Here is a 27,001-nt window from a genome sequence, read left to right as displayed (position 1 = left end):
AGGGATCTAAATGAATTGACACTGATGAAACTGCTACTATAGCCATGAATAGAATATATTGGCTAAGTTCATACTGTATATCTGCTGATTATTCTGTATATCTGATCATGTGAACTTATTCATAGAAATTAAGTATATTTAGTCAAAATGATCTAGTCAAAATAATGAATTTCACTGTTTTGAATGAATTTCACATGAATTTCACAATGAATGTATCATATTGCTGTTTGTAGTGCTCTTTACATCCAGTTCTAAGTTTTGTCTCATGATGTTTCTCTGCTCCCTGGAACAGAACTTGGACTAAGCTGTCCATCGCCACTGGAGGGTGCTGTTGCAACACCAATCAATGGTCCGTGACGACGACCCTGTTATTCACATGGTAATATAACACAGTCTGACCGTTATAGACAGACAGGGCATCAGATCATTATAAATGCTGGAAATTCTATTAATGTGGGAAAAACTGTATAATTAGGCATTCTCATAAACTATAAATATGTTATAAACATTTTGGAACTCGTGTTTGAACAGCTAATTCCTCAAACATTCAGAAATCATCTAGTAAAGAAATCCACCCTGATAAACACACACAAGCTCTGAAATAAATTGAAGGATTCTTATATCACCATCATCATCATCTTCATCAATACACATTACATTTCACAGTTAACAGTAGAGAGGTTCCCATCGCATTGCGGGTATAGCTGGTTTTGACATGTACAATGTATTTATAGCCCAATATTATACCAAGAAAGTCAATAGAGTATGTACAACTATCAACTTCCTCAATGTCATATTCGTCATATCCAGACAATTCAGCAATTATGGAGAACCATTCTCATTTTAAGTTTCTTCCATATACTGTATATATTTTATAATTTTTTTAAGCAACTGATATTGTTGCACAGATATGGACTAGTATGTAAATATCTGAAGTTGTCCCTTATCTGGTGCCTTATCTTAAACATATTGTTTCTGGCTGAATAACATTAAACTGTATGCACTATGCATGTATCTAATGAAACATTAATGTGCGTGTCTGTGTGAGAATAGAATAGGACCTGTCTTTCTGTCTGCCAGTCAGTGGTGGAAAAAGTACTCAAATGTTTTACTTAAGTAAAAGTATCAATACTGCAATGTAGAAGTACTCTGTTACAAGTAAAAGTCCGGAATTCAAAATTTACTTGAGTAAAAGTACAAAAGTATTGGTATCAAAATGTACTTAAAGTATCAAAACTGAATCGTGAAAAAAGTACAAAACAAAGTACAAAAATGTTTGAAAATAGCCTAGGTATAAAATAGGGCTAAAGTTGTTAATGTATGTCTTATAATGTAATAGTTTATATCTGAAAAGTAGCTTGTAACTAAAGTTTTCAAATAATTGTAGTGGAGTAAAAGTACATTATTTGCTTCAGAGATGTAGTGGAGTGGAAGTAAAAGTACTGAAAATGGGAAAAACTCCAGTAAAGTAAAAATTCCTCAAACGTGTACTTAAATACAGTACTTGAGTAAATGTACTTAGTTACTTTCCACCACTGATATGTACCCATGTTCCATTTGGTCTCTCTCCCTGTCTTTCAGATGACCTCCCCTCCGGCCCCCGCCTCCCCCGTCATCCCGTCAGGAGGACGATGTCCCGCGCCGCCTCCCTGCTCCCCCTGCCCTTCTCCCCCTCCCTCTCCACCCCCCCGCCCCTGCTGGCCCCACCCCTCCTCGCTGGCGTCTATGTCCCGGGTGGGGCTCCCCCGCCTGGACCCCCAGCGGAGACACAGCTGGCAGCCCCAACAGACCACTGCTCTCTGGACCCCGCAGTACCAGCAACGCAGGTATAGGGGGCGACGGAGAGGTCACTACCAGGTAGTAGTGGAGGGCGACAGAGGACTCGCGACCATGTAGGGCAGTGGTTCTTAAAGTGCGGTAGGGGTCCTAAATGATTGATAGTTAGGGAACCAAATGTATCTTTAAAGTTCTGTAACTCAGAGAGTGTACAAATGTTCTACATTTGTACACTCTCACAGTTATGGTGGTCCGTGGCACAATGCATACCAAACGAGGGGGTCTTGAAATGTAAATGTTTGAGAACCCCTGATGTAGGGGTTGACAGAGAGATCACTACCAGGTAGGGGGCGACATAGACCTCAGTACCCAGTCTCAAGTGGCCAAAATTCTACTTATCCACTACAAGGTCATTCATATTTAATAAGGCACGTATCACACTGTAAAAGTGAATTGAAATGGGTTTTCAGCAAACAAAATACTACAGACATGTGAGACAACTGACATCCGACACCTGTAGTAGCATACTATACTGTGCAGCAACAACAACTGTTAGGGGAAAAAGTCACTGAGAAGATATTGTCCCTCCTTAGCATTCTACCAGCTCTGATTAAGATTGCATTATATTACAGTCATTTAGCAGACGCTTTTATCCAAAGCGACTTACAATAAGTGCATTCAACATAGGTAGGCAAGAAAACTACTAATCACCAGAAGTCTGCAATATATCAGCTACCTACTTTCTTAAAAGACAAATAGGAAAGTCAAATGAGCAAGAGCTAAAACAAATAAGTGTATCAAATAAACAAGATCCAATAAAACAAGAGCTCGTACAAGTAATTAACAACAAGTAGGCAAGGCTAAGAGGAAGATTAATCAGCCACCCTGGTCAGGACTCCAACATGATACTAGAATTCCCGTAGCTATCTCATAGTCATAGGGCTGACATCACAGACGTGACTACATAAACTTTCAGTTCCACATGAAGCCATGCGTTTTTTAGGCCTTGTCTTGTTTCATAACTGGCTAAAATAGCGACCAGTGCCTGGACAGAATAGTGACCCAGTAAAACATATGCGCTAGAGCAGTGGTTTTCAACCTTTTTCATATCAAGGCCCATTAATTATTCGGCATTTAAGCCACGGACCACCATTTGATGAGATTTAGACTCTCAGACTCAGGACATAGAATATTTTGTTATCGTTGGATAAGATTTTGGCAAAATAACAATTCTTCTACATTCTCTAATTGTGTATTTCTTGTAAATTAAGTAATGCTGATGTTTAACAATAATTTAACTCTTGAGAGAGTAAAATGAAAGGGTCCATTTGGTTTCATTTTACACTCTCAAGAGTTAAAGATCTATAAGGGTCCATTTGGTTACTTACCAACTCTCCATCATTTAGCTGGGGACCACCTGGAAACTCCTCAAGGACCACTGGTGGTCCCCGGACCACTGGTTGAAAACCACTGCACTAGAGGCCAATGTCTAGTTAGCAGTTTATTTGAGAGACTAATGATAAACCAGCATGTTTCTAAAGGGAAGTACTCTCTCTCTCTCTGTCTCTCTCTGTCTCTCTTCCTCCAGTGTCAGTCTGGAGGGGTTGGATGCAGAGGAATTTGAGAGCCTCCTGTTGGGCGCTCTGAGCTCCTGCTCCTCCTCCTCCTCCATCCAGAGTGGGCGGGACCCACGGCGCACGCCCATCACATCCTATGGACAGCTGTTCCCCTTCCCACTGCTGGCTTTCGCAGAGGAGGAGGGGGCGGAGCTAGAGTCCCAACCCTACTCTCCATTGGAGGTTAGTTGTGACTTCAAAATGTCAGTCATGTCACGTGAGAGACAAACAGTCCTGTCTGTCTGTCTGTCTGTCTGTCTGTCTGTCTGTCTGTCTGTCTGTCTGTCTGTCTGTCTGTCTGTCTGTCTGTCTGTCTGTCTGTCTGTCTGTCCTACAGAGACAAAACTGTCTGTCTGCCTGTCCTACAGAGACAAAGAACACTGTCTCTCTGAAAGTCAGTTCATGCTTTGCACAACACGTGTCGAACGACCTGTCACACAATGAAAGTGACGTACAAATGACAAAAAAAATGTCACGGTGGATCTTTCTGGAAAAATGAATGGTCGCAAACTCTGTTACCACGAACAGTGGCGTGTCCAGGAGGGTGGCCTCGGGTGGCACGGGCCAGCCCTGGAATAAGAGGTGCCAGCCCAGGTGTCACCCAATTACATACTTTGTGTGTGTATTAGGAAAAATACGCCCTGAGAGTGCGGAAGTACAGTACACCCCGTGTGCTCTCTCTGGTCGTTTGGAAATTCTGAGAGTCGCCTATCGAAAATTTGGAGCAAAGACTGACCGGTTTTCGATGGTTGGATGAAGTTTCATTGCAAAATGTGATGGTTGTGGCTTCTTTTGCAGTATTCTACAGTACCTGTTACAAAACAGGTTATAATCATGTTTATACGTGGCATAAACATTCATGAAAACGGAAAATGACAGTTTATAAATATATTATGAAAAATATATTAAGTCTGAGCGGATTCTCACAGCATATTTACGAACGCACCCAAATGTTACATTTGTATGGTGCCACACACTCGTGTTGCCATCGGTAGGTGTATTTATCCTTTAAATTAAACTTTTGTATCTATATTGTATGCCTGAAAATGCTGTCATGGAATGATTTGCATGAACATTTAAAAATTAAGTTATAATTTTAGTTTACTGTATTACAGTAGATATATGGATAGTGGAGAAAAAATATTGTAATGAACCCATTTAGACCTGTTAAACCTATATGTTGTTATACCTTTCAATCAGGGACAGCATCTGTGACTCAGAGATGCGCGGATCGCGGTTTTAGCCGCGGTTGCCGCAGTTAACCACAGTTTGGGTGGATTCGGGTCAATCAAATATAATTATTAATTAATATCGGATAAACCGCGGGTGAAATATTGCGGTAAATAAATTAATGACATCTAATATATCTATCCATAAAATAGCTAAATCTCTGCGTGCTTGTGTCTGTGTGAGTGTGTAGAGCAGCCTCTGGGCGATGCGATCACAAAATGCATTGATTTAGCCTATGGAATGTCGGTGCGTCTTTTTTCTTTTTTTCAAACCGGTGCTGCGCTGGCAGCAGAGCAGTGCGCTCTGTATGTTGGATGCCGCATGTATGTTGGATGCCTGTATGTTGGATGCCGCACAGAGTCTGTATGTTCAGAGTAGCAGAGCATGTGTGCTCATGTTCAGCGCAGCACCGGTTTTAAAAAAAAGAAAAAAGACGCACCGACATTCCATAGGCTAAATCAATGCATTTTGTGATCGCACAACTAACGGGTAATACACCAGAAAATAATAATATTTTGACATACGGTAAAAACGGTTGGTGCGGATATTTAAATTGGCTAATATAATTATTGCGGTTGGATAACGGGCGGATAACCTACATGCGGATTCGGATGACGTGAGAGGCCATCCGCCCATCTCGGTATATATAGCAACATCATTTTTTTTCAATTCTTTCAGAAAACTTAGGTTAGGATTTAGAAGGCGTTTTTAGAATCAGCCTCAGGTCTATAATGGGTTAATGCTATTCCGCCGTGTGTGTGCGTCCGCATGCATTCGTGTGCCTGTGTGTGTGGTGCGCGTACACGCCCCAACAGGGCCACCCCAGTCAAAAAAAAAGTGTGGACACGCCACGGACCACAAAGATGCACAAGACCATACCATCTCTGTGGGGTGGAGACCTCATATGTCCAAAACTGTTACTTTTCAGGATTCAAATTCTAAAACAGCAAAAGTAGCAGATCTACAAGCTCAGATCTGCTATTTTGGCGCTTTTGTGTGACGCTGTAGTATGATCAAGTAGGGCGTTAAAGGGATATTTCACTTTAAAAAACAAATTTGGGTCATTTCATCGTCTACTCAGGCTTTTGTGAGCACCCCGGACAGTTTTTATGTTGCTCAGTATTTTCCTTGGTTCTGGTGACTGATATTGTCCTTCTAATATGTGAGGAGACCGTGTTTTTTCAATTACTTTTTTCATTTATTTTTAATAATTAAAGAAATAAAGAAAATGAAAACAATTTAATACAATGAAAAAAAATTATAAAATAAAAAAAAAAAAAAAAAAAAAAAGTTATCTAAAAAACGTGGCCCCTCACGTATTAGGAGGGCAGGATGAGTCACCAGAACCAAGGACGGGTGTTTCTGATGAAACTAACATGTTAAAAATGGAGTTGGAAGTTACAATGGGTTTGTATAGGAAGGGGGCGTGTCTGATCAAATGAATTTCAAATATCTAAATACTGAATCAAGCAACTTAAAAACTGTCTAGGGGGCTCACAAAAGCCTGATTAGACGATAAAATGACCACATTTTATTTTAAAAGTGAAATATCCCTTTAAGGAAAAACACGTTAAACAAGTTCAAATTTGGTTTTCTGCCCGACAGCAACTATATTCACTTCTTTGTTTACATTCTGTGTCTGTTGTGCAACGTGTCGTTATAAATTGACCTTGACAAATGTAAAAAAATTATAATAATCCAAGTTCATCTTTCTCCTCTAATAATATTGCTATTACGGAAGAAGATTATTGATTAATAACGTTAAAGTTATGTTTATAGTAATTGTTGATATGAAATTTGAAGCCTTGTCAGGACCTGAAACATTTGAAGAAGACATATGGACGTGACTGCTTTTTTTGTATTATATTGTTAGACTAGATTAGATTAGATTTACAATGTAAACACATCACGTAAACATGTCAGTGTATCCATCAGCTGCTATACATTACAGCAGCACACACACACACACACACACACACACACACACACACACACACACACACACACACACACACACACACACACACACACACACACACACACACACACACACACACACACACACACACACACACACACACACACACAGTGTACCCCATGCCTCCCTCACACTGGCTTCGTTGTGTTTGTCAGCTGCAGGATTGGAGACCCCCGGGTGCCAGCCACAGCCTCGCCCTGCACGCACACACACACGCACACAGCGGTCAGCACCAGTATTCACAGCCGCAGAGCTCCCAGTTCTCCCAGTACGATCAGTACAGGCCTTCTTGCCAACGCTCCCACTCCACGGCATCCTGTCACCACGGTACGTCTGTGTGTGTGTGTGTGTGTGTGTGTGGGGGTGTGTGTGTGTGTGGGGTGTGTGTGTGTGTGTGTGTGTGTGTGTGTGTGTGTGTGTGTGTGTGTGTGTGTGTGTGTGTGCGCGTGTGTGTCTGTGTAATTAACTATGGATTTGATTTGTCTTCATGTCTTGGTTTCCAAGATTTGTGTTCTGATTTGCATTTGAACGTGCATCAGTTGTGTGTGTTTGTATATTTGTTTGTATATAGCACAAGGTTTACAGTGAACGCAGCTATCAGGTGCCTTTATCGAGATCAGCTTGGGACTGATTTATACTCAGCTGTCGCTCTCTGAAAATAGCAGTTGTGAGCTTGTAGATCCGCTACTTTCTGTGAACGACACCGTTGTAAGATGGAGCTGCAAATTAAGTCTTAAGTGCAGGGTACAGGGTACTGCCTAATTCGTACAGTGGTGTTGCTTGCTGACAGTGTTTTTGTCGGCAAGCGACAAGAAGAGACTTGCCATGTTCTTGGTTGACAAAGGTTCATGTCTCTGATGCTCATCCTGTGGACATAACATCAATGTCCAAACGTAAATCACTGCAGTTTCTTTATTGTTTATTAACAGAGTTAAACCTAGTGGTATTTAGGCCACTCAATACCTCAATATCCGTTATCTTAATCAAAAAGGAAAGTTTTAAGCCTAACACAAATGCAATGCGTAATGCAACAAAAATTGCAGAATTGCACGTCACAATGTGTCGCATAATTATGACGTGTTCTGAGCTTGTAGATCTGCCATTTTTGCTGTGCAACACTAGCGTACAGCGTGTATAAATTAAGCACATATATGTTTACGCTCTTTTGAGTATTTTCACCTATAAAGTCATGCCCAATATAGGGATGGTATTGATGTCTCTAAGATGTTATGTTGTTAGGGGTTTTGATTTTGCTAAGAGACTTCATGTTGTTAAGGGATGTTGATGTTTCTACGCCAGGGTTATTATATTGCTGTTGGGTGGCAGTGGCTCAGGAGGAGGTAGAATTGCCTGGGAATTGCATGGTTGCCAGTTCAATCGCAGCTCCTCCCAGCATTGTATCAAAGTGTCCTTGAGCACGACACACCCCTGCTCCCCGGTTTGACTAGCTGTTCAATAGCTTTTCACTGCCCTTAATAGCAGTGGTGTAAAGTAACTAAGTGCATGTACTCAAGTACTGTACTTAAGTACAATTTTGAAATATTTGTACTTTACTTGAGTGTTTCCAATTTCCAACACTTTTACTTCTACTCCACTACATCTGAGAGGCAAATATTGTACATTTACTCCACTACAATTATTTGAAAACTTTTGTTACTAGTTACTTTGCAGACATAAATGATTACATTATAAAACATACATTAACCACTTTAGCCCTATTTTAAACCGAGGCTATTTGAAAAAATCCGATCTACAAGCCGATCAACGCGTCGCATCGCGACGCGTTGTGAGCTTGTAGATCTGCTTTTTTCAAACATTCTAGTTCTTTCACTTTTGGTACTTTTAAGTACATTTTGATACCAACACTTTTGTACTTTTACTCAAGTAAATGTTGAAATCCGGACTTTTACTTGTAACAGAGTATTTCTGCATTGCCGTATTGATACTTTTACTTAAGTAAAAAATATTTTTTTTATCCCCTTTTCTGAGGGGAACATTAGCCGAAAATAGCAGATCTACAAGCTCTCAACGCCGTGCGCTGCGAGGCGTTGAGAGCTTGTAGATCGGCTATTTTTGGCAAAGAGGCTATAGGTGTAGACTAAGTTACAAAAAAATCTGAAACACAATTGTATACAATATAGAGTAGGGGGTCCCTGCTTCATCTCTCTCTCAGCTAGGGGGTCCTTGGCCTGAAAACATTGAAGACCCCTGTCATAGGGGGTTGTCGTATTGCTAAGGGCATTTGATGTACATTGACACAATGCGATTTTATTGAGTAACACTATTCAATATTATATCAATGTGAAGATGAGACATTGAGTGGCGTCTATCTATGGCCCAAGTAATATGAACCGCACAAGTAGCAAAACTTTCACCTCCAGCTAATTTCACAGAAGTGAACAGAGTGACAGTGTGTGTATGTGGAACAAGTATAATTTCACATGAAAATGTTGCGTCCGGTGTGAATGCAGCAGAGCGCTGTGTGCCCTGCGAACTCAAGTGTTTTTTTTTGTCATGTTCGGTGTGTGAATGCACCTTCAGGTGTCATGTTGCTAAGGCGTTTCTCGTCGCTAAGGGGGCTACATGTTTTGAAGTTGAAGTTTGTCAGCTGCCTGCTCTGTGCTCTGTGTCTGATGTGTGTGTGTGTGTGTGTGTGTGTGTGTGTGTGTGTGTGTGTGTGTGTGTGTGTGTGTGTGTGTGTGTGTGTGTGTGTGTGTGTGTGTGTGTGTGTGTGTGTGTGTGTGTGTGTGTGTGTGTGTGTGTGTGTGTGTGTGTGTGTGTGTCTGTTTCTCAGATCATGTGATGTCATGGTGTGTGACACTCTGAAAGCGCTCTCAGCATGTCCCTTTAGTATCCTCCTCACTGTGTGTGTGTGTGTGTGTGTGTGTGTGTGTGTGTGTGTGTGTGTGTGTGTGTGTGTGTGTGTGTGTGTGTGTGTGTGTGTGTGTGTGTGTGTGTGTGTGTGTGTGTGTGTGTGTGTGTGTGTGTGTGAACGCGCGCGCATATAGCTTCCTTCCTGTATTTGTTCTCAGAACTTGGCTCGTCCCCCTCAGTAAGGTCAGGGTTCTCATGCTCTCTCTCTCTCTCTCTCTCTCTCTCTCTCTCTCTCTCTCTCTCTCTCTCTCTCTCTCTCTCTCTCTCTCTCTCTCTCTCTCTATCTCTCTTTCAGTTCTTCTCTGCATCTCTGCTTCTCTCTGCCGTCCGTCTTTGCAGTTTTGTTTCCTTGTTGCTTAACTTGAGGGAGTAGTCAACATTTAACTTTATAGAGAGACAGTAGGACAGCTGAGAGGGAGACAGTGTAGGAGAGACAGACAGTAAGACAGCTGAGGGAGAGACAGTGTAGGAGAGACAGACAGTAAGACAGCTGAGGGAGAGACAGTGTAGGAGAGACAGACAGTAAGACAGCTGAGGGAGGGACAGTGTAGGAGAGACATAGATCACTTGGTGGAATCCAGCAGGATGAATGTCTCTACAGAGGTAAAGGTCTGAACCTCTACATCGCCGTCTGACTCAGGTGCTGTTCTCCTGTCTGAGCTTTAGCTTTTAGCATTAAGATCCATCAATCAATCAATCATTATTCTGATGTTCTGTTTTACATGACATTCTTTGTATTTGTATCTTCTTTAGCAGTTGTCTCAATGGAAGAATGTAGACATACAGACAGACAGACTGTGTGTGTGTGTGTGTGTGTGTGTGTGTGTGTGTGTGTGTGTGTGTGTGTGTGTGTGTGTGTGTGTGTGTGTGTGTGTGTGTGTGTGTGTGTGTGTGTGTGTGTGTGTGTGTGTGTGTGTGTGTGTGCGTGCACACACATATTTATATACATATACATATTTGGGGAAATATGTATATTCGAATATGACATTTTATATTCAAATTTAAAAAATAAATAAATATAAAGACGTTTATTTGACAGGGACAATACAAAAAACAATGTTTTATTGGATCCGAGCACTCGATACATTGTTTTTTGTACTGTTTCTGTAAAATATATATATATATATATATATATATATATATATATATATATATATATATATTTTTATAAAGATGATAATATTCGAATATATTCGAATATTTGCAAATTTTTAAGACCAATATTCGAATATCATTTCTGAGGAAAGTTAACAGCCCTAGTGTGTGTGCAGGTGCACGTGCGTTGACCTTCTAGTTGTGATTTTGGTCTTGTGTCTGAACTGCTCTTAGTAATGTTGTGGTCTGATGCTGACTCTCAGTATGAATGTTCTGAAGGTCATCCTGTAGGAGTGTGTTTGTTATGGAGACAGATCAGAGCAGACCCACTGAAACCCAGAGGCACTTACGACACTCTTTGATCACGTGGTTCCAGTGGTGTAAAGTAACTAAGTACATTTACTCAAGTACTGTACTTACATTACATACATTAACAACTTCAGTCCTATATACATTTCGGCCATTTGAAAATAGCCGATCTACAAGCTCACAATGCGTCGCGATGCGACGCATTGTGAGCTTGTAGATCTGCTATTTTCAAAGGCTTTTTATGAATTGTATACGTTTGAAAACTTGTGAAACGGGACATTCTGCGTAACGAGTGCTTTTACTTTTGATACTTTAAGTACATTTTGATACCAACACTTTTGCACTTTTACTCAAGTAAATTTTGAATTTCGAACTTTTACTTGTAACAGAATATTTCTACATTGCAGGGGCGTCACTACCGTCACGCAGACAACGCGGTTGCGTTGGGGCCCATGACGTTAGGGGCACCTCCCCACCCAGAAACAAAAAACAAAAAACAAAAACAAAAATAGCCGATATGCAAGTTCTCAACGCGTCGCAGGGACATAAAAGGTTTCCACCTGACAGCGACGATAAACACTGATGAATGGGGTTCAATGCTGGCACTACACCGTCGTGTTTAGATCTGTTGGTCGCCAGTGTTAGTTACTTCCTCATTCTTCTTGTTATCTCTGGGTCAGAGGTTAAAGGGTCAGGCAGGCTGTTGATTGGTTGTCAGGGGAGCAGCGGAGTCAGTATGAAAAGAACAACTAAATCTAAAAAAAAACACAAGAAATATTTTATTCATTGGATTTTGTGATTATGATTATTTTTTAACTCTCTCTCTCTCGCTCTCTCTCTCTCCCTCCCTCTCTCTCTCCCAGGTTCCTGGTTAAGTTTAGGAGGTGACAGCTTGAGGTGAGTGTTTTGTGTCTGGCGGTGATAATGTCATCTGCAGGAAGTCGGCCACAGAGACGGATAACAACTTCCTGTTCTCCCAACCCTGCTTCCTCTCTTTTCTCCTCTCTCCATACCTCCTCCTCCAGCCCCTCTCCTTCTGCTTTTCCTCCTCTTTTATAGATCTGCTGCTTTTTAAATGCTTGCTATGTTTTCAACCTGCACAAGAAGCAGTCTGCCTCACATAGTGCCATCTATCCATTGTTGCTAGTTGCACCTTTGCATATTTTACTGTGCCTTCCTGTTATTTTGGTTCTGTGTCCATTTCTTCTCTATTCTCTCTTCTTTCCCTTAGAGCCAGCCCAATATATCGGTTTGGCCGATTCATCAGCCATTATTTGACCATTATTGGTAACCCGGTGACAGTTTTGGGCATTTTATAATAAGCGATAATGTTCAAGCGTTTACAAAATCAATCATATTTTAGCCATCTGAAATGTTTTAGTTTTTGTCTAGTTTTAGTCGACTAAATATCATAAGATTATAGTCGACTAAATCTACAGTTGATTTAGACGACTAAAATGTATTTTGGTGGAGCAGTAATGGCGTCGTAATGGCTGATTTTGCACTTGGTTGCATGCTGAAAATAGCCAATCTACAAGCTCACAAGCTTCACATTGACACAAACTTGTGAGCTTGTAGATCTGCCTAACATTTTAGTCTAGTTTTTATTTGTTGACAAAATTGTCAATATATTTAGTCTTAGTTTTAGTCATCGTAGCTTAGTTTTTTTTTTGTTCTTATTTAGTTTTTGTCAGTGAAAAAAGGTAGTCGACGAACATTTTTCGTCATAGTTTTAATCGACGAAATCAACACTGGTAACCAATGGTCTAGGACTCCAAAATTGGGATCAGCATCTGTCCGATAAATCTAGTATCGGTCAGGCTCTCCTTTCCCTATTCTAACTCTTCTTGTAACTGCAAATGTTGAGAGCTTCACCCAGTCTTTTACACCTGTAATCGTGTGGCGTGACAATAAAGTAGATTCTTCCTGTCTCCTTTTCTCCTCCTCCTCTCTCCTCCTCTCTCCTCAGTGTGGATGTGGATCTGGAGGAGGTGTGGGGAGCGGAGGAGTGGAGACATCGCGGACGAGAGAGAGAGGCGTCAGAGGAGAGGAGCAGAACGGAGGGAGAGGGAGGGAGGCCCCCGGGAGGAGGGGTGCAAGAGGAGGTGGAGAAGGAGGTGGAGAGGAGGAACGGCAAAGCGACCGGAAGTTCCCTGGGACGAACGTTCAGCTTCCTCCGCACGATGGCCACCCAGCGCAAGGTCGGGACCACCTATGTGTTTGTGTGTGTGTACGTGTGCATGTGTGTCCAGGGTCAGGACCACCCGTGTGTGTGTGTGTGTGTGTGTGTGTGTGTGTGTGTGTGTGTGTGTGTGTGTGTGTGTGTGTGTGTGTGTGTGTGTGTGTGTGTGTGTGTGTGTGTGTGTGTGTGTGTGTGCGTGCGTGCGTGCGTGCGCGCGCGTGCGTGCGTGCGTGCGTACCTGTGCATATGTACAGTACGTGCATTTTGTGCCACTGGTATTCCAACATATTACATTTCATATTCATAATGTAACTAGAAATGTGTATCTTTTGAAGAAAATGCAGGGCAGATGGCAGTTACTGTCTGGGAGCCAAATGGTGGCTGTAGGTTTGACTATGGTGTGTGGCTAGGGTTTACTAGGTAGTGGCTTGGGTTTATTACGTTGTGTATGGGTTTACTAGGTGGTGAGAGTGGTTTTACTAGGTTGTGTAGGGCATTGGTTTTCAAAGTGGGGTCCGCGGACCCCCAGGGATCCTTGAAGGGGTTCCAGGGGGTCCCCAGATAAATGATGGATAGGAACCAAATGGACCCTTAGTGGTTGTAACTCTGGTTGTAACTCTGAGAGTGGTTGTAACTCTGGTTGAAACTCTGAGAGTGTACAAATGGAACCAAATGGACCCTTGCGGGTCCATTTGGTTCCATTTGTACACTCTCTGAGTTATGGTGGTCCTTGGTCTAATGCAGGGGTTCTCAAAGTGGGGTCCGGGGACCCCCATGGCCCTATATGTATCAGCTATTTTCAAAGCATCTTGACATTCTTTGAAAATATATATATATATATATTTTTCAAAATGTTCACACCACAAATCTTGTATGCGGGGGTCCTTGGCACAAAATCTTTTCAGATGGGGGTCCGCGGCCTAAATACACATTAATTTAGGGGTCCTTGACATGAAAAAGAGAACCACTGGTGGAGGGTTTGATAGGGTTGTCTAAGGGAAAAAAGAGGCCAATGACAAACATCGGCAGTTCAATATATATTTTTTATGCCTATACCTGCACATACACAGATCAACCGCAGCCACAGTGTTTTATTTTTGGTTGTGGTGGATACGGATAATGATATTGTTGACATTCTACTGTCAACAATATCATTCTTATTGCAGAAGCCATAGTTTGGGCTGAAAGTAACTATGATTGACAAGAAAGCGGCCGACGATCTCTCTCAATACAGTGTCTCGTCAACTAGATAATAAATATGTCAATGAATATTATTGTATAGTAATAGAACACATTTAGGTTAGTCAAAATGCATGACGGAGGGGGTACTATCGCCATGCCAAAATAGCTCAATGAGTACTAAGACAAAAAAAAGTTGTGAAGCACTGCAGTATGGTTTAGCTAACACATATGTGGATGTTATGTTGATTTCCAGATTGTTCAATTCAGTTCAGTTCCTGTACTGTCACTTCAGGTGCAACAAAATTACACTTTGCAACTCCCACATCACTGCACTAAAACATAAAAGAAATATAATGATGTGTGGTTATGCTTTTAAGCACACTTTCAAGTCTCTATGCATTAAATACAGTGTGATAAGGTCATGTCATATTTTATGAAAGCAGACAGTATTTTGTTTCAACCACTTTGGGGTGGAGTAGGAAGTGTGAAACGTCTTGAGTTCACACTGAACACACCCTTGAATCATATGCTTGGGTGTTTGAAGTAGAACACAAATAAATACCTGCAGAAAAGTCTAAAAGAATCCACACAGAAATGCTATGGAATCCACATATATTCTGGTGATTGATAAATTGAGACTTAACAACATATGTGAACATTAACCACTTAAAACTGTTTTTGTGCATTTTATTTTTGCATTTATTTAAAATGAGAAATATATGTCTGCATCAGATTATTTTCTATTTATAATTTATAATTAATGCATACATTTGTGATTCTTGTTTTGTACATTTGCGATTATTGAGACTAAATCTGATTCCATAAACAACATGTACTGTCAAAGTGTCATTGAGCAAGGCACTGAACCTTGACAATCTAATCTACCTGCTTAAAGATAATGAGGTAGGTTTAAATGTAATAAGAATAAAAACAGGATATCTATATCGTTCTGAAATAATATTTACACACTGCCTACTGTATGACAAGCCCTGTCAAGTAGGTGAAGTGTTAGTGTAATGTCTGTATCTAACCAGCAGAGGGACCTCTGACTGTTCACATGAACACAACTAACATGCAATATCATCATTATTACTGATTATTGGGTATTCATATATAAATATGACTCTTTTGTCTAGCTTCTTCTGACAACAGTATATATATCAACAAAGATTACTCTCATTAATTAACACCCACTAAGCCAGGAGATGCACTTCTGTACCATTAAATGTTTCGTAGGACAGCATATTATCCCTGATTATCTCTGTATCTCTGTGTGTGTGTGTGTGTGTGTGTGTGTGTGTGTGTGTGTGTGTGTGTGTGTGTGTGTGTGTGTGTGTGTGTGTGCGTGCGTGCGTGCGTGCGTGCGTGCGTGCGTGCGTGCGTGCGTGCGTGCGTGCGTGCGTGCGTGCGTATCTGTAAGTACCAAAATGATGCTGTCTGCATCATGATCTCTCCCTAGAAGGTCTGTAGGGAAATTCCCAGCATGCCTAGAGGGAAGTTTCCAGATAAGGCCTCAGTGTTTCCACTGATAAGGCCTTCTGGTGATGATGTCACAGTTTATTCCTGTGGTGGTCAACAGCAGAGGACCTGTTGGATGAGGTGGGCTCTATAGAGCAGTGGGTCTCAAAGTGGGTTCTTGGGACCCCCTGGAAACCCCTCAGATAACCCTAACCCACTTTAACCATATTGTATACTTTGTTAAAAAATAATTGTCTCTTACGGGGTTCCCTTCCCTGACACAAACCATATGGGGGTCCGCGGCCAAAATAGGTATCAAGTTGGGGGTCCTTGTCATGGAAATGTTTGAGAAGCACTGCTATAAAGCCCCTCCTCAATATGGGATTCCAATTTGGGGTTGATTGGATGCTGCATTTCTTTTTAAGGAATAGCCCCCCTCTGCACATTTTTTAAGCCAATTTGCTGCTCATTGTCACATGACTCTCAAGATCATGTGTACCTAATTTGGTAACAATTAGGTTGGCTATGGGTCACGCATCACTAATTGTGGTGTAAAGTGAAGTGACAGAGTGACAAAGTCAAGTCAGTGACAGTAAATACATTGGGGTCACAGGAGGGGACAGTTCACCTAATGAATGGGGCAGGGCGGTGGTCGGGGCAGTGTTGATTTCGTCGACTAAAACTATGGCGAAAAAAATTCGTCGACTACCTTTTTTCACTGACGAAAACTAAATACAAACTAAATAAAAACTAATCTATGAAGACTAAAACTAAGACTAAATATATTGGCAATTTCGTCAACAAATAAAAACTAGACTAAAATGTTAGTGAGGGACTAGTGGAGAAGAGATCCAGTAGAACTAAAAGACAAGTCATTTTATGTTTGGTTGCGCTCGGGTGTTGCGCTCTGAAAATAGCAGATCTACAAGCTTACAACGAGCTTGTAGATCTGCTATTTTCAGCATGCAACCAAGAGTAAAATCAGCCTTTACGACGCCATCAAGGCACTGCCAAAATACATTTTAGTCGACTAAATCAACTGTAGATTTAGTCGACTAAATCTTATGATATTTAGTCAACTAAAACTAGACAAAAATGTAAACGTTTCAGATGACTAAATAAAACTAAATGGATTTTTTATTCAAAAGACTTTGACTTTACTTACTTACTTTGAAAACTATATCAAAATGTGCTGTCAAAATCAACACTGGGTTGGGGGTCTCAGGTTGGGCAGGGCAGAACTGTCCCTAAATGTTATACATAGAACTGATAACGTGTGTCGGTGTGTGTGTGTGTGTGTGTGTGATTGTCTGGTAGTGTGTGTGATTGTGTTAAGCATGTGACTGTGTGCATGCGTGCGTGTGTGCATGGCTGCGTGCGTGCTCGTGTGTGTGTGCGTGCGTGTGTGCTTACATGCAATGTTTTTACATGAAACTCATGAAAACATTCCTTAACTGTTGCTCCACTTTGCGCTCTTTCTCTTGCCATCTCTCTCTCTCTCTCACACTCTCTCTCTCTTTCTCTCTCTACCAGCTGCTGCTAGTTGCTCTACTAACTGGCATTATTGCATCATCCTCTCTCCTCATTCCTACTTTCTCTTGTTTCCCACTCCTCCCACTCCACACACACACACACGTGCAAACACACACACACACACACACACACACACACACACACACACACGTGCAAACACACACACACACACACACACACACACACACACACACACACACACACACACACACACACACACACACACACACACACACACACACACACACACACACACGCGCGCACACACTCCTCTACTTTTCATTACATTTTCCATCTCTCTCTCTCTCTCTCTCTCTCTCTCTCTTTCTCTCTCTCTCTCTCTCTCTTTTGAAAAGTGAACATGCTTGACTCCTCTATCTGTTCATTTTATTCTCTTACTCTCTTCTCTGACCATCCTTTCTCCTCCTCTTGAAATGTTAATAACAGCTGGGAGTTTTGACTAGACTACACTGGTACTGTTGTTGGAGAAACTGTGGGCTCCATCTCTTGGTGTCTGACACAGGATGTTCCATATAAAAACGCATGACGTCATCCATTCACAAACTCTTCCAAGTTGCTGCGATGTTGCGCCAGACGATGTAACATCAAATCTGACGGACATCATAGCTTCAATACAAGTTTTTAAAACGTTAAAGATTCCATAAAAGATTTTTTTTAACAGTTCAACTGTTCACAAAGGAGGACATTTTAACGTTTCAATGAAGCTTCTATTCTAGGTGAAAATATGGTGTTACAAATTACATTTTCATTTGGGTTTCCTTGACGTGAAAATGTTTAAGAACCACTGGTTTAACAGCCTGATCGCCAGAGAATTTAGTATACATTGCACGGATCCAGTGCACGTCATTCCGTGCATAGTCGCCTAGAAACCCCGAAAATCCGTGCATATGTACGGCGAGTCCCACGGTGGGCGTAACCAGTTGCAACCCGGAAAAACCCGGAAGCAGAGCAGTCCCCACAACAAAATGTACGATTCTGTGCCTATCGGTACGTTCGGGACGGCAACTCGCTCGCCTTAGCTCACTCGGTGGTCCCTTACGTGGCGACAGTTCCCTTGAGACTGCGCGCCTCCGAAATGGTTTAGTCACAATGGGGGAGATGCGAGGCGGCTATGCACGGATTTTCGGGTTTTCCTGTTGTCTATGCACGGAATTTGAAAAACGTTCAATGAGAACGTTTCCTCTGGCGATCGGGTTGGGTTTCAACAACATTAGGGAACAAGCCCAAATAAGCAAAATGCACTTTAGAAACAAGCCCAAAGGTTTTGAGAAAGATTTGTAAAGGAAAAAATAAAGAACAGTGACAATAACATAAATGGCTCTCTCAAGAGATCAGGCCCACTAAATAAATAAACTATAAAGAAGAAAATCTAATCATGGATCTCGGACTTCATTGATTGATTGATTGATTGATTGATTGAATATTTTATTAGGCAAAAATGTAAAACAGCACAGTTACATTTAAAATACTTTGTCTAAAAGGTCCGTTCATAAAAGTCCTTGCGGTCTTGTTTCCAATGAGGTCCTTGATATTCAATTCATAGACATAAAGTGGGACCACAGTTCAAATATCATTAAAAAAAAAAAAATCACACCCTGTGTGAAGTGGGCGGTGTCTTGCTAGCTAATCACAATACTGAATGGAGTCAACCAATCATGTACAAAAAATAAATACATTTATTGAAACACTCTTTATGATGGAAGAAACCATAACTTAAAAAAAACTAATTATGTTTTTTTTAAAGTTATGGTTTCTTATATAGGGCTATGCACATGTGTCATGTGACACTGGCCAATCACAGTCCTGAATAGACTGTGATTGGCCAATCACGGCGCAGGGTTAGGCGGGGTACTTTTTGGCCAATCACAGCGCAGGATTTGTTGTACAAATATCCAAACCTCACTTATAGGGGCGGTTTCACCGCCCAAAAATGGTAAAAGATAACATTATGTACATATTAAAAAAAGGGGGAATAAATAAGATAAAATAAAAGACAATGTACAAGAACAGGGGGGGGGGGTCGTCTGTCTAACGGGAAAATAGTACTACCTCCTTTCTTGGCCTCCTGAAAGGTGGCCTGTCATGGGGCCTGTCTGTCACGTGTCATCTATGGCGTATGACTCCGAATTTGAGGAAGGTTTCAACCCGATCTGAACGGCCGTCCGGGAACGTCCGGTCAGAGACGTGCAAATCGGCTGGCTGCCCGTGTAACAGATAACTAGGTAACCTTCGTGAGAATGAGAACTGACTCGAGGAGCGTACTCCGTGTGTGCTGGACCCAGACAGATAACTGACTTAGCAAGTCATCCTATTTAGGATCTAATCTTATCCCCTACTGCTGTTACAATGTTCTGCACTATTGGCCTCTTAATCACCTTTTTATATAGCGCTTCCTTGATGACAGCCCTCAGGGCCTGACTGCACCTCAGCACGCCATTGGCTTAGAGATGACTGAATCTGTGTGTGTGCGTGTGTGTGTGTGTGTGGGGGGGGGGGGGGGTGTAGACATCGGCTTCAATGATTGGTCATCATGCATAATAGCATCATAGTGTATTACAGATTCATTGGGATGTTAGTTTGTATTTTGTTTTGTTATGTATTTGTGATTATAATACACAGTATTGTTAAATGCATATTGTATATCATAATGATCATACTCATAATGCCCGACGTAATGCTCTTGATTGAAAGTTTCAACCAGAAACTGGTCTCCACAGTGTTTTCTTGCAGGAAAGGTCCGCCCGGCCCAGGAATCGAACTGGGTCTGGCATCAGAGCCTACAGTATGTAGTACGTGCCACTTGGCTATCGGTACCCAAGTCTCTACACAGTATTATTGTGAATTCATGTTACGGAGAAGGCAGCCCAGGTGCTCATCCAGGCTCTTGTCATCTCCCGCCTGGACTACTGCAACTCCCTCCTTGCTGGTGCTCCGGCATCTGCCATCAGACCTCTGGAGCTTGTTCAGAAAGCTGCGGCTCGTCTGGTGTTCAACCGCCCCAAGTTCTCCCACACAACCATCCTTCTCCGTTCTCTACACTGGCTCCCCGTAGCGGCTCGCATCCAGTTCAAAACCCTGGTGCTAGCCTATAGGGCAGTGAAAGGAACAGCTACTTCTTACCTCCGGGCTATGGTCGACGCCTACACCCCTGCCCGACCACTTCGGTCTGCCACCTCGGGGCGACTGATTGCCTCATCACTCAAGGGTCCTTCTGGCCGATCCACACGGTCACAACTCTTTTCTGTTCTGGCCCCACAGTGGTGGAATGAACTTCCCACTGATGTTAGGACAGCAGAGTCACTGCCCATATTTCGCCGCAGGCTGAAAATCCACCTCTTCAGGAAACACTACCCTTCCTCTCTGCCTGACCTACTTGTTGTTAACTAGTTGTACGAACGCTTGTTTTCTATTGTTGTATTGTTTATTGGATCTTGTTTAGTCGATACACTTATTTGTTTTAGCTCATGCTCATTTGATTTAGCTATTTTGTCTCATCTGTTTAAGGAAATAGGTAGCTGATATATTGCACTTTTACCTTAGCGCTAGGTATACTCTTGGTTGCTTGTTTTTGCAGAAAATGCACTAAAGACTTCTGGTGATTAGTAGTTTTCGTTCCCTACCTATGTTGAATACACTTATTGTAAGTCGCTTTGGATAAAAGCGTCTGCTAAATGACTGTAATGTAATGTAATGTAATGTGCATGCGTTAGCTCACATTATGGCATTTGGTTGTTTGAGCGTGTGGACTGTTATGATATCACGTGTGTGATGGTTCACAGACCGGTCAGATATATTTAAACACAGCATAGTATGGATCCTATACATCCAGTGGGCCGCCAGACAATTCAGACAATGCATTTGATTCAAATAGGCTACAGCTGGGTGTGGCTGTGATACTGTAGCTCATCTACTGAAAATCTACTACTTTATCTCTAGATTTGTCAGTCTTTACCATAATGTGTGACTGTGATCAGAGGCAGACAGCATAAAAGCAGTTTTTCCAGTGGATTGCTGAGTTTCAAACATTGCATTTTACAATCTTGTTATAAGCTGTTCACCCACAGTCTGGTGAACCAGCGAACGCCATAATACCAGACAGTATGTGTCATCGTGCTGCAACTGTCCTCTGTGGTTGCACCCCTCCAATCTCACTCTTGTTTATTGCAGTGTAAAGACACACTTGAACGTAACATAACTACAGATTATTCTCTTGTAAACCTGTAATTGTGTGTCACAGGGAAGTTCTCTTACACATACTATGGCTATGCGTTTCCATTTTAATATAAGCCTATATGTATTCATGTTATAGTTTTGTATATTCAAATTACAGCCTGTAGCCTGTGTGGGCTGCAAAATGTAGCCTGTCGTTGTAGGCTATATTATGCCATGATGATGAACAACAACAGCTAATGTTTTGAAAATGCATGCAGCTGAAAGACCCAATAGTGTGTTCCTGCAGTACCAGAGATAACAGTTTCACCATATTTCTAGGAGCCTAGTTTTTTTTGTTGCAACATCACCACCTAGTTCAGGAGTGGGCAACTTTGATGATGGAGAGGGCCACTATATTTCCACACTCACTCCAGAGGGCCACATTGCATATACTGTCGGGCAGACACCTCTTATCTCCATATTTTAACTTTTTTAGTAAATTAATGCCGTAGGCTACTTAGCCATGCGACGCGTTTTGAGCTTGTAGATGGGCAACTTTTGCTATTTTTGAATTGGAATCCTATTTTTATTTTTTTTGCTGTTTTTGAATTGGAATCCTGATTTTCTTTGTTGCTATGTTTGAATTGGAATCCTGAAAAGTAGCATTTTTATTTAATTTCAAATGCATTTGGTTATACTTATGTTAACTTTATGTATTATATATATTAAATACAAATACTTTGAACATAAAAAAGACTAGAATAGAAATTTGATACTAGTCATTGAGCTACTAATATAGGCTGAAGTAATTAAAGCGGGTCATGTTTGCATGTTTGGAATTGTAACAGCTGAAATCAATAATATATCAGTATTCCGATATTAACCTGCGGGCCGCATTAAGTGAAGGTGGGGGCCGCATGTGGCCCCCGGGCCGCCAGTTGCTCATGTATGACCTAGATAATTGGATGACCATGTGTAATAGGAATCAGAATTATTGTCACATCATACGATTCAGAATCAACTTCATCACATCACTGGTTTACAGGTGTAAAACAGTGGGTGAAATTTGTTTTTGTGCAAGCTCCATCATTTTTGTTCTTGCCATAAAAAGAAAAGGGAAGAAGAAGGTGGGGCTAGCAAGGAGAAGAGAGAGAGAACAATGTATATTTACATATTTACATATTCCAGTGCAGTACATACATACCTGAGGTTAGACATAAGGTGAGTGAGCATAGCAGCAGATACTGTACATGACTTAGTGCAAGAATACAGTAATACGTGTCAGCGCGTCTCAGGTTCGACCGCATACTGTAGCTCACACAAGATAACTGCATAATCCGAAGGTAGGGCCATGAGGAAGAGCAGAAAGTCCCAAGTGTTCATCAGGCTGGACATGGCCTTGGACCACAGTGTAAAAGTGTGGGCGAAATTATGTTCTGTTTGAGCTCTCTATATTACAGTTACAGGAAGAGTTGGAATAGGGAAGACAGAACAGAGAGGAAAGGAACCCAGAACACAGAACAGGTCATAACAGGAAGGGCTCATTCATTTTCGGCTACTTTGCTCTGTGTTTATGTACTGAGTCTGGCGACGGGGTTGAGGCCAGTGCTCTTCATGCAAAGCTGGTACTGAACCACTTCAGCTTGTCGATGTGCTATTTTCTGCGAAAGCTTTCCCCACAATACAGATGCTGGGGGTTTAAGTGGTTAAGTCTTGCACACACCAATCTACTGTCGCCCCAGTGCAGCAGTTAACTCGTACAGTGGCAAAAAGGGGGGACAAAACGGTTCCATATACCCACATTACCCCGCCAGAGCTGAGAGGGAGACAATGCAGGAGAGACTAGGAGGACAGTTGAGAGAGAGAGAGAGAGAGACAGTGTGGGAGAAACATGCAATAGGACATCTGAGAGGGAGACAATGCAGGGGAGACAGACAGTAGGACATCTGAGAGGGAGACAGTGTAGGAGAGACAGACAGTAGCACAGCTGAGAGGGAGACAGTGTAGGAGAGACAGACAGTAGCACAGCTGAGAGGGAGACAGACAGTAGGACAGCTGAGAGGGAGACAGTGTAGGAGACTCTGCTAACATGCTAACAGTCTGCGTTGTAGGAGTAGTCTGTGTGTTTGTGGGGGACTAAAGTGAACTAAATTCATGCCAATTTGTGTACAAGCATGTGTGTGTGCAACTGTGCATGTGTTTACAAATACAGTGTGTGTGTGTGTGTGTGTGTGTGTGTGTGTGTGTGTGTGTGTGTGTGTGTGTGTGTGTGTGTGTGTGTGTGTGTGTGTGTGTGTGTTGTGTGTGGTGTGGTGTGGTGTGTTGTGTGTGTGGTTGTGTGGTTTGCAGATGCAGGGCGTTCCCTGCTCCAAAGTTAGACTTAAAAAACCTTTAAGCCCATCTCTTCCTCCTCTCTCCTTGTGGTCTCTCCCTCGCCCTCTCTCCCTCTCTCTGCTGTTCAAATAAATGATCTTACAAAGGTCAAAAGGGTTTCTTATTTCTTATTAATAGCTTGCAGCAGATTTATTTGTCAACTTTATTGAGTCTCTGAGGAGTCTGCACTCTGCAAAGCTCTTCTTGGGGGAGCTTGTCAATGTCTGTCACTGAAATGACTCCGCCTCTAGGAGGCGTGGTGAGGGCTTCATGGCCCCGCCCCCTCCCCCCAGAGAGACCCTGCTGCAAGAAAAAAAAAAGAAAGAACTGCCGTTCGGACCCCGTACATAGACTCAAACACAGCAGAGACACTCCGTAGGAGGAAAAAGAAAAAACCTCAAATAAAACCAAACTTCATGGATCTATGACCCTGTTATTTCATGTTTTATGATCATCAACACCACGGATCTATTTCAACCTTGATTCACCGGCTTTTCCTACCCCGGTGTGGAGGAGTTTGTTACCCAGGATTAAAAAGGAGAAGACATTATTATTTTGGGAGACTTTTGGAGCACAACGGTCCGTCTTTATAGTTCTCCTCCTCCTCCCCCGGTCCGGTGATGATGTCCCAACAACGGGTCACGGCGGAACCGCTGCCCAAGACCCGCCAGGAGAGAATGAAAGAGATCAACCTCAGAGTGAGTCCACTAGATCACATTAAATCACATGAAAATGTCTTTCATTTGCTTAAACGGGGGTCACTTCTATTGTTCCACACGTTTAAAGTCCTGCTGCGGTGAAACTATTTGATCAGTTGTTTTTTATTGCGTCTTGTGCATTTATAAATGTCGGTGATCGACCGTTAATTAATTATAAATCTCAACTTTGTGTCCTGGTCAGATGGAAGTAGCTCTCTCTCTAAGCTAATTAAAAACTCAATCAAACTAGCGGATCTACAGTCCAATCTAATGCCAGTGTCTCCTCTGCTTCTGTCACTGATGGCCTGCTGTCGGTTATTGCTGTATTTTATGTTTTTTAAGTGTATTATTATGTATTCATGAGGCTAACATGGGGTTGCATGTTGAGTGTGGACAGCGTGGCATTGGACGGTCATTGTGCGGCTCTGCAGCCAAGAAAGAAGACACCAGTGTTGCCAGGTTTCGCGAGAGAAACAAGCAAACCTGGTATATGAAAACAAGCCCAAAAGAAGCCACATGAATAGTTGAAAATAGCCGATCTACAAGCTCACAACGCGTTGCGATGCGACGTGTTGTGAGCTTATAGATCGGCTATTTTCAAGAAAAAAAAACATTTAGGAATATTTTCAAATCCACAATCTTGTATGGGAGTCTCTGGCACAACAATACATATTCATTTGGGTTTCCTTGACATGAACATGTTTGAGAACCACTGGTTTAAACAACATTAGAAAACAAGCCCAAATAAGCAACTAGCCCAAAAAAACGCAACCCGCAACTACCAATGTTTACAAGCAACTTTACTGAAAAACAAGGCCAAAGTCGCTTATGATAAGCAGACATGGCAACACTGGTGAACACGTTGTCTGTGAGAGAGAGAGAGAGAGAGAGAGAGAGAGAGGAAATGCCCTGGGGGAGGGGGCAGCCAAGCCAACCAACCGTTCTCTCTCTGTGTGTGTGTGTGTGTGTGTGTGTGTGTGTGTGTGTGTGTGTGTGTGTGTGTGTGTGTGTGTGCACACACTGTGTGTGAGAGAGAGAGAGAGAGAGAGAGAGAGAGCCTTTAATAAGCAGTGTGCTGTGGATGTTAAATGTGTGGCTTTAGGTTAGTTAGTGGAAATCACCCGACCTTTTCATTTAGAGGCATAACGGAAGTTCTTAATTCAGTGGAATATTCTGTATCTTACAGTCTGTCAACATTGAGTAAATACAGTATGATGAATCCACATACAGTCTATCAAGACTGAGTAGGCCTATATATGATGAATATACTAGTCTGTCCACACTTAGTACATGATGAATATGTACAGTCTATCAGTATGATGATGAACATGGCCTGTCAACTCAGCGAGTTGATGAATATATTATGTACAGTCTGTCAACAATCAATACTGTTTATGAATGAATATTGTGTATATATAGACTATCAATACTGGTGGATGTGTGTGTGTGTGTGTGTGTGTGTGTGTGTGTGTGTGTGTGTGTGTGTGTGTGTGTGTGTGTGTGTGTGTGTGTGTGTGTGTGTGTGTGTGTGTGTGTGTGTGTGTGTGTGTGTGTGTGTGTGTGTGTGTGTGTGTGCGCGCACGTGCGGTGTTAATCAGTTTTCTGTCTCAAGGCGAATAACTTCTATAAACAGCCGAAGTCACAAGGTTCCCTGGTGAACACAAGTCAGTCTCTCTCTCTCTCTCTCTCCCCCTCTCTCTCTCTCTCTTGCTCTCTCTCCCCCCGTCTCTGTGTTTAGTCTACCCTGTACCTGATCTGATCAGGTGAAATGTCAGGCTCAGGGTTTAGTCTAACCATGACCCTGTGACTGTGTGTGTGTGTGTTTGTGTTTTAAGTGTGTGTGTGTGTGTGTGTGTGGGGGGGGGGGGGGTTTGTATGGTGTAGTGTGGGATTCATTTATACAGTACAATATCCTGTGAGTTCATGTGTAGGTGTGTGTACACAGTCAGATTATTGTGTGTGTGTTTGTTTGCATATTGATAGCTTATCTGAGGTCGTTGTGTGTTTAGTAAGTTGAAGTGAAGTAATGTCTCAAAACATTTACACTCACATGCAGTGTTGTAAGGTAACCATGGCAACAATTCTCTCTCTCTCTCTCACACACACACACACACACACACACACACACACACACACACACACACACACACACACACACACACACACACACACACACACACACACACACACACAGCTCATTGTCTACGTGTGATTGCCCATTTTGACCAAAACCAATTGAATTCCACTGTCATACACACACACAGCCCAGAACAAGCATGTGCACGGCCACGGCATTACACACAGAAACGCGGCTGGTATGCTGTGTCACACGTCTGCTCATCCACAACTAACACACACACACACACACACACACACACACACACACACACACACACACACACACACACACACACACACACACACACACACACACACACACACACACACACACACACACACACACACACACACACCAATGGTAGTTGTAGTATTGGTTCACAGTTCCCACCAGTTCATAGACTGA

At 42.2% G+C, this 27,001-nt stretch overlaps 1 protein-coding gene across 5 annotated transcripts in view; it reads left to right on the top strand.

Annotated features, from left to right (window-relative positions):
* Positions 1–293: 293 nt before the first annotated feature.
* LOC308084557 (rho guanine nucleotide exchange factor 2-like) overlaps positions 294–27,001 on the top strand; it is a 78,810-nt gene continuing 52,102 nt past the window's right edge. For 3 of the 5 annotated variants that reach the window (XM_080427241.1, XM_080427242.1, XM_080427240.1), the window contains exons 1-6: positions 294–379; positions 1,582–1,826; positions 3,365–3,575; positions 6,756–6,927; positions 11,742–11,775; positions 12,848–13,079. In XM_080427241.1, the coding sequence (XP_080283367.1) occupies positions 347–379; positions 1,582–1,826; positions 3,365–3,575; positions 6,756–6,927; positions 11,742–11,775; positions 12,848–13,079 (927 nt within the window). In that variant the 5' untranslated portion in view covers positions 294–346. Of the gene's footprint in view, positions 380–1,581; positions 1,827–3,364; positions 3,576–6,755; positions 6,928–11,741; positions 11,776–12,847; positions 13,080–24,125; positions 24,478–27,001 lie in introns of those variants that run through there. The other 2 variants (XM_080427244.1, XM_080427243.1) reach the window with 1 other exon arrangement.

Source organism: Gymnoscopelus braueri (genome assembly GCF_963280865.1).
Source record: "Gymnoscopelus braueri genome assembly, chromosome: 4".
NCBI lineage: Eukaryota > Metazoa > Chordata > Actinopteri > Myctophiformes > Myctophidae > Gymnoscopelus > Gymnoscopelus braueri.
This window is presented reverse-complemented; position numbering and strand designations above follow the sequence as displayed.